We start from the raw sequence: 8,436 nt of genomic DNA on the forward strand, positions 1-8,436 counted from the left end.
TTAACCAGTTTTTCCAATCAATTTAGTATTTATAATCAGTTGAATACATACTGATTCAAATTGGTTTTAAACCAACATTTTTTTTTTTTGGGTAGAAAGAGTAGATGATATTATTTATTGTGTAGAACACACAGGTTGTGAAGTAGAAACAAACTCCACAAACCATGGATCGGAATTAGGCCAAATTATCGAACACCTAACCGACGGGGCCCTCCTTACCAAGGAGTCAGCAAAGCTATTTATCTCCCTTGAAATATAAGCAAAATAACAAGATACAAAAGATGAAGATAATAAAAGAATATCTTCCAGAATAGGCAACACCTCCATCATAATCGGTCTGCCACGATGTTGTAGAAAATTGACAACACCCATATGATTAGATTCCACCAACAAATCAGTATAACCTGCTGTAACACCATCCAGTAATGCAGTTTGGATTGCTAAAGCTTCACCCACCATGATATTATTAAACATGGCTGGAACAGAAACTGCTTGAATTGGCAAACCTAGATGATTCCGAATAATAACCCAAACCACTTTTGCCTTCGGAACTAATTAAACTTGCATCACAATTAACTTTAAGCTTCCCAACCGGTGTTGCAAGCCAAACATGATCAGACACCATATGAGGTATTGAAGTTGCAGCCCTTTGATCAGATTTAGAAGCATTTTGAAAATCTTCAAAATCACGAGTTGCACAGCGAATAACCTCTTCTGGTGTACACCTTCGCCGTCCAAAAACCATGTCACACCTAGCCAACCATATATGCCAAAGATAGAATGAAGCAAGGGTGCACATTCGCTGACCATAGTCTTTCCCTATAATGAAGAATGATTTCCACATTCGAATAAAAGAAGAAAGAGGATCAACGTCCTAGGCTGAAGATGAGAAACCAAAACTGCTACCAAACCATATCGCTTTCGCAAAATCACAGTTGAGAAGAGTATGAGTAATAGACTCAAAATGGCCACATCGACAACAAGATGGATCAATTGCAAATTTGCGGTGATGAAGAGCCTCTCCAACAGCAAGACCAAAGTTAGTGGATAACATATGATATGCACTCTTAACAAGTAAACTCCATTTCGAGAAGCCACCCATATCTGCCTATCTTCATTAAGATACATGCGAAGATTGATCCTTAAAATACGATTAACATCATCTTGGAAAAAATAGAAATTCAATAAATCACGTTTCCATTGCATAGAATCTTGATCAATAAAATCAGCCAAGCATAATAAATCTGGATTCAAAAACTTTCATAAATCAGTCTTCATTCCACCATCTATTGGAATCCATTTATCATGCCAAGTATCAATGGATAAACCCCTTCCAATACTCCATCCCAAACAATCAAGCAGAACATCTTTACCCAACAAAATACTGCGCCACCCGCAACTTGGATCATTGCCTGCTTTTGAGTTAAGGAAATCTATATTTGAAAAATAAATGGCCTTCATAAATTGAGAAAACAAACAACCCAGATCAGACCATAGTCTATGGGCAGTCCTAGAAAGTAATGCTCGATTATGAAGAGTCGGATCACGAAATCCAAGTCCCCCCTTCTCCTTTGACAAGCACATACGATCCCATGACACCCAATGAACTTTGGGTCGTCCCTCCTTATCACCTCAAAAGAAATTTGCAGCACTTTTTTTTCACATATAGATGATGAGAGGCAGGTAATTTAAAATGCATGCCAACATAATTACCCAAAGAAAAAACCATAGACTTTAGAAGTACTTCCTTACCTGCATGAGATAATAGCTTTGACTTCCAACCTTGGATTCTCCCATCAATTTTAGAAGTAATATCCTTGAAAAGAGAAGCCTTGGAGATACTAAAGTCTGTTGGCAAACCCAAATACTTCTTAGGGCCAGAACCATAATGAATCTTCATTATACGGGAAAACCATCTCTTCAACTTCTGATGAGTGTTTGGAGTAAAAGTCAAACAAGACTTTGATAAATTAATAGATTGACCTGAAGCCTTGCAATATGTAGACAGAATATCCTTTAAATGGTAAATCTCATCCACCTTTACTTCTGAGAAAATAAGGCTATCATCTGTAAATAATAAATGAATAATTGGAGGAGCCCTATTCCGCACTTTGATACCATGAATGAGAGATTCAGATTCAGCCTTCAACAGAAGACAACTGAGAGCATGACTACATAAAATAAATAATGCAGGAGATAAAGGATCACCTTGCCGTATACCACGGGATGGTGAAAAAGATCCCCTAGATGCTCCATTTATCAATATATGATGAGAAACAGATCTCAAACAACCTATAATCATATGGACAAATTATGAACAAAAACCCATACGTAAGAGCAACCTCTCAATAAACTCCCATTCAAGCCTATCATAGGCCTTCTTCATATATTGTAAGATATTTCTTCTTACTTTTCTTCCTTTTTATGATATAATGAAACAACTCATAAGCCATAAAAACACTATCAGAAATGGAACAATTAGGGATAAATGCTGATTGATATGGAGTAATCACATCATTTAAAATCAGTTTTAAGCGGCCAGCTATAATCTTGGTAATCACCTTGGAAACAATAGTACATAATGCTATTGGCTGAAATTGGTCTGCACTTTCAAGTTTTAAAACCTTAGGGACAAGACATACCGATGTCTCATTTAGAGCACAAGAAAGAATACCAGTCTCAAAGAAGTTGCAAACCAAATGACATAAATCATCCCTGATAATATCCCAATATTTCTGAAAAAAAAGTTAAAGGGAAGCCATTAGTACCTGGGGATTTAAACGGTTTGATTCGATTTTGAGAAACAGTTTAAGTTTGCAATTGACACCCTTAGTTCTAAGCCAATTTTAACTCCACCCATAAATGGGCTCTTTATTGGGCCGTCTATGTAGGCCTACAGGGTGAGAGGACGTACTGGTTCTTCAATGGATTAACCTGTCCCTCCTTACGAAATAGCCCCTCTAGGACTTGTTCCATCCAACACTATTGTCCCTACCTAAAAACAAAAGAGTATCCCAGAGCACCACTTTATGTTTCACTTGCCAGAAAGAATACACTTAGAAATAGGGTCAACCCATTTAGCTCAGTTTGATAGTACCCTACAAGTCTCAACCTATGAAAGGTCCCCTAGAAGTGGGCCAACAAAACAAAGCCATGAAATGTCCAGTCCATAGTCCCCACTGCATTGCAAGAAAAGTGAAGATTCAGTATGTCTCTTTCTTTTCTTTTTCCTTTCTTTTCCTTTCTTTCTCTTATATACAATTATTTCAGCTCAATACCCATTAATCATTCTTTCATAACTCAGTAATAAACAACAAAAAATTTTGTATTCTAGCTTTCTAAAGAATAAATTATATTGGTTTTCATTTTCAATTCTCACAGTCCCCACCACTCATACGTATTTGTGCTGTGTACAGAGAGAGAGAAAAAAAAAAACTATTATGTGATTATAGAGGTCACCATTAGTGGGGTCTGGATCCAAACACCACCAAAAAAAACAAAAAATGAGAAGTACAAGATCTGAACAGTAAAGAGCAAGTAGAAAAGGAGAAGTGGATCCACTATCGTGATCATGGAATGACAACAAGAGTGAAGAGTGTAAGAAAAAGTGAAATGTGTGTGGGGCAATCTTTGGGTAGCTTTCCTTTCTAGGGCCGCAGGGGATTTGGGGAAGAAGGGAAGAAAGGAGGCTGAAGAAAATACAAAGTTGTGATACCACCATGATTTGGGGGAGTCAAGAAAAAAAGCAAGTGATACAATATGCTCCCATGGACCTATATGAAATTTTATATTGTTTTTAATCACTTAAATTATACAAACATAGATGAAACAAAAATAGGATAAGTAGAGTCCATTAAAAAGCTAGTGAGGTAGATGATAACCTTTGGAAATTTTGTCTTACATCTGGTAAACATGGAATAACAAAATTTCAATCAAGAATCAAGATTGCCCGCACTGGACTATCTTGAAATTTTATGGGAGGGGAATAAGGTTACTTCTCATAAAGCAAATATATATATATATATATATGGGCTGATGTTCTCTGTGTTGTAGTGTAATCTGTACCCAGACACATGGGTCTGCCATTTACGGGGTACATTTCACCCATCCTAATGTGTCTAGACGCAACCTGCGTCCCCGGCATAGAAAACGTTTAACCTATATATATATATATATATATATATATATATATATATATAAGATAACAGAGTTTTCTTTCAACCACGATGAAAGAAGAATTCATTCATCAATGGTCATCAGTAGTCTTGGATGGGAGTTATGAAATAGTTAAGGATATTTGGTAATGTGAGAAAGAATCATCATTTGCAACTTCTCATGTTTTATTAGAGGGTTTAGACTAGAGGTGTAAATGAATAGCTGAAATTCGTTTCCGTATCTGTGTCCGTATCCGTTTAGTACTATCCAAATCTGTTCGAAAGCTAAACGGATGCAGATATGGATAGGCTATAACTATCCGAAAAGTCATATTTACATGTAAACGGATAAAATATCCGATCCGTATCCGTGTTCGTATCCGTTTAGTACTATCCGAATCCATCCGATAGCTAATCGAATGCGGATGCGGATATAGCACTATCCGAACCGAATCCGATTCATTTACAACCCTAGTTTAAACGAGGACCTCATAAAAGTATAACTGCAAATAACCCATTCACACTAAATCAACCAAGGCTACTACCTAAAAGATATAAGTGTTTTTGGGTTTTCCCAGAGTAAACCTGTAAATTTAGGAAGAGGGTTATTGAAAGGCAACGTAGCCTTCTGCTAGCATGGAGACAATGGAAACATGTGCAGAAACATCAAGGTGGGATTTCATTTTTTCAGGGGTGTGGCAGTCATTTTGCATCCCATGTCTGGACTCTGGACGCAGCAGGGCCAAGCTGCCTTTGAAGTATCTTTTTCCCAAATTTATTATTTCCTAATAACCTACCTCGAATAAGATTGGTGAACAAAAGATCTTGCTACTTCACCAAACACAGAAACTCTGGAAACCAACGACAGGAGCTTATAAGGTAACCTCATTCACCTAATCACCTTCACTGAATGGCTTCTCTTGCTTTTTAAGGTGTCACTAGGCTTCCACCATACTTAGTCCAAGTTCTTAATAGTGGAAGTTGAGTGGGTCAGTCATCAGTGGTTGGATAGACAATTAGACATAGAACACTTATTAGGAGTAGGAATTTATAGGATTGGTGGTGGGTTCGGGTCCCTCTCCATGGTGGTGGTTGGACTTGGATATCGAGAATTGCAACCATAGTGTCTTGTCTAAGTAGCAGGAAATCCGGCCAAAAGCCAAACCCTATACTCATAAGCCGTGACTCCATCTCCAATGGTGGGACCCTCGCATCATCATCATCATCACCATAGGAGCTGCTCAAAATTCTATGGAAATTCTCTGATCCATCCATCCATCCATCCATCCGGTCCCACTCTCCTTACCATCTTAATAAGATATCTCCCTGTGGGGTCTCACACAACACACGTTTCACCATTTGCACATGAACCAACATATCGTGCTGGTCTTCCGGTGTGGGCAAAGAGCCAAAGAATGGTGATATTGACCAAAGGAGGTCAAATCTTTTTTGGTGTGAGAGATTCAAAGTTTTTCAAACAGTGATTGTGACTCATACTGTGAGAGCACATGCCATAAAGGTGTAGCTTTAAAGGGATCCAAATGCTACAGAAAAATCTCAAGGTTTCTTGGCAACACAGAAGGGCTGAACCCTAGCCCATAAGGGGCTCGACCAGAGAATCCTTACCCTTACCCTTTGGGCTTTTTCCTCTTTACCTTTACTAACTTTATAGTTGAAAGTTTTCTACTTTTTTTTCTGATCTCTACTATTATATTTCCTTTCTCTATAATAGCCAAGCCTATAAGGTTCTTCTTTTGGGAAGCTTCGCCCTACCTACTCCTCCCCTTAACTCCTGATGTCCTCCTTTGCTACACGAAACAGGTGGTGAGACGTTGATACATCATAGTTCGTATATATAAGAGTTATACTGATTTGGTGTATCATCAGTATCAGTATCAACTATCACACTTCCTTTACACAGTCATCTTCTTTTTCTCTCTCTCTTGCTCTGATGCGCAGACACTGCTCTCACAAAGTCACATGACTGCCCTGTAACCACGTATACGACTCCTTAAAAATTATAACGACGAAACAAGAAAATAAAAGCAGACGTCTCTCTCTCTCTCTCTCTTTCTCTGTCTCGCTGCAAAAGCTTAACAGTTACTGTTGCGTCATGCCATTTTCAGTACTGCAGCGCCATTAAACAAAGTCATCCTTTTCCACCTCTTGCCCTTTTCATCTTCTCTTTCTCGCCCTATAACGGAGCAGAAGTCTTCTACTGCAGTCCATAACGTCCCGGTTTCATCTTCTGCTCTGGCTCTCCCAACCATGGAAGCTTTTAGTTTGCTCAAGTACTGGAGAGGAGGTGGAGTCACCGGAAACAATGCACGCACTTTACCTGGTACCACCACCATAGTCGAAGCCGTAAAGCAACCGGCGGTAGAAACGGACGACGATGATGATGACGATGGGTCCTTCTTTGACTTGGAGTTTATGCCCGACGACGATGACGGTGAAGGGGAAGATGACCACGGGAGCGACGAAGAGGTTGATAGCAACAGCGGAGTTGACGAGGAAGATGACGGAGATTCCTCGACGGGAACCGATGGAGAGAGAGAGTTCAACTTCACGGTGTCTTCTGGGTCGAGCGGTGGCAAGACAGACCCGAATCTCTCGCTCTCCCCTTCCGATGATCTCTTCTTCAAAGGAAGGCTTGTGCCTTTTGAGCCATCATCCCTTGACTTCAACCCTTCTGAGCCCAACTCAAAGTCTCAGTTCCCTGTTTCCTTGTTGAAATCTGCTACAAAGTTCCGGGTCTTCACGTTGGGGTTCAGGAAGCCCAAATCGACGACATCTGAGAAGTCGGAATCAAGCGTTACAGCTGCGGCTGCTCCGAAACAAAATCAGCTACCGCAGACTAAGCAGCATCGGCAAGGAAAATTTCTCACAGTGAAATTGAAGGTCGAAGAGGTTCCGATCGCTTCTCTGTTTACCAGAGACAACAGTTCAAGAAGCTCTGGAAACAAACTTCAGAAGCAGAACTCCGACGAAGCGGTTACGGATGACAAGAGGTTTTCGAAGGATGTGGTGCAGAAGTATCTGAAGATGATCAAGCCCCTCTACGTAAAGGTTTCAAGGAGGTATGGGGAGAAGCTGAAGTTTTCTGGACAGTTGAGCTTGGGGTTAGGGAAGGCAACACCGGCACCTGTTCCTGCTCCGGCGCCGACGATTTCGCCAGTGTCCTCTCCAAAAACAACTAAGAACAACCAAGGAGAAGCAGAGGAGACCGAAGCACAGTGTAGCTTTCGGAGCCAGAAACAGGGGAGTTTGCCGGCGGGGTTGCGTGTGGTGTGTAAGCATTTAGGAAAGAGCAGGTCCGCCTCTTCGGCTGTGGCTGCGGCGCCTACATTGCCGGTTCAGTCCAGTAGACGTGATGATTCATTGTTGCAGCAGCAAGACGGGATCCAGGGTGCTATTTTGCACTGCAAAAGATCGTTTAATGCTAAAAGAGGTATAGATCTGATCCCTAATGGATTCTTACTTGTTGTTTATGAATGTTATCCTTTATTTAATGTTGCTGGTTATATTTAACAGCTGATCCGAATGTTCGTTACGCTTGTTTCTTCGCAGACTTAGAGATCTCTATGTTGTCGCGGTGTACGAGCGATCCATCTCACGAGAAATCAATTAGTTCGTGTAGAAATTCTTCGGATCTCTCTAACGAGAAAGCAATTAGTTCGTATAGGATTTCTTCGGAAGAGGGAAGCGTTGCTCACGCTCGCATTTGAAGATATTGTCGATGACCTGATATTCGAGTTTTCTACTAGTGCTGAAAGAGAAGCAAGAATTAGATCTGTGAATGCCATGTTTAGTATTTCTGTTTTCTGTTTTTGTAAAAAGAGGAAGTAAAAAATTTAGGAGACGAGAGTTGTGACTTGTTAGCGTATTAGGGATGGTCCGATAGAGGAGTACCAGTTAGTAGATGATCAACCTTACTCGTCTGCCTGTAAAGGATGCAATCTGCAATAGCACAATCTGTCTTGTTAGATTAGATCTTCAAATGTGTTCGATGAAATGACTCGGTGAAAATCATCTTCGACGTCAAGTAACCTACCTGTATGATACTAAGTTCGTAATTTTATCCAAAGCTTAAAGATTAGATCTACAGATATGTTCGATGAAATGACTTGGTGAATCATCTTAGAAATCAAGTAACCTGAATGATAATACGTTGGAAATTTTATCCAAAGCTTAAGATCAGATCTTGAAAAAGGAATGGTTTTTAAAATTGAAAGAGAGAATCCCGCTACTGATGTGTTATTGCTCTCTCTGCTCTTCCTTT

At 40.0% G+C, this 8,436-nt stretch overlaps 2 protein-coding genes across 2 annotated transcripts; one reads left to right on the plus strand and one right to left on the minus strand.

The window, feature by feature from the left end:
• Positions 1–1,260: 1,260 nt before the first annotated feature.
• On the minus strand, positions 1,261–6,424 carry LOC122666056. Its single transcript, XM_043862166.1, has 4 exons — positions 6,272–6,424; positions 2,411–2,735; positions 1,753–2,292; positions 1,261–1,433 (listed from the first exon to the last, which is right to left on the minus strand). Exons 1-4 carry the CDS (start codon positions 6,422–6,424, stop codon positions 1,261–1,263), a joined length of 1,191 nt encoding a protein of 396 aa, XP_043718101.1.
• LOC122664761 (probable membrane-associated kinase regulator 2) lies at positions 5,980–8,213 on the plus strand. Its single transcript, XM_043860732.1, has 2 exons — positions 5,980–7,605; positions 7,725–8,213. The coding sequence occupies exons 1-2, from the start codon at positions 6,423–6,425 to the stop codon at positions 7,880–7,882; spliced, it is 1,341 nt and encodes a 446-aa protein (XP_043716667.1). The 5' UTR covers positions 5,980–6,422; the 3' UTR covers positions 7,883–8,213.
• The last annotated feature ends 223 nt before the right edge of the window (positions 8,214–8,436 follow it).

The sequence above is a fragment of the Telopea speciosissima genome, chromosome 6, assembly GCF_018873765.1.
Source record: "Telopea speciosissima isolate NSW1024214 ecotype Mountain lineage chromosome 6, Tspe_v1, whole genome shotgun sequence".
Classification (NCBI taxonomy): domain Eukaryota; kingdom Viridiplantae; phylum Streptophyta; class Magnoliopsida; order Proteales; family Proteaceae; genus Telopea; species Telopea speciosissima.

Coding starts and splice junctions, on each gene's coding strand:
- LOC122664761 (XM_043860732.1), top strand. CDS start 6,423: ATGGAAGCTTTTAGTTTGCTCAAGTACTGGAGAGGAGGTGGAGTCACC. Junction 7,606..7,724: donor ATCGTTTAATGCTAAAAGAG/GTATAGATCTGA, acceptor GTTTCTTCGCAG/ACTTAGAGATCTCTATGTTG.
- LOC122666056 (XM_043862166.1), bottom strand. CDS start 6,424: ATGGTTGGGAGAGCCAGAGCAGAAGATGAAACCGGGACGTTATGGACT. Junction 2,736..6,271: donor GCGCTGCAGTACTGAAAATG/GCATGACGCAAC, acceptor CTTTTTTTTCAG/AAATATTGGGATATTATCAG. Junction 2,293..2,410: donor TATCATAAAAAGGAAGAAAA/GTAAGAAGAAAT, acceptor ATATGATTATAG/GTTGTTTGAGATCTGTTTCT.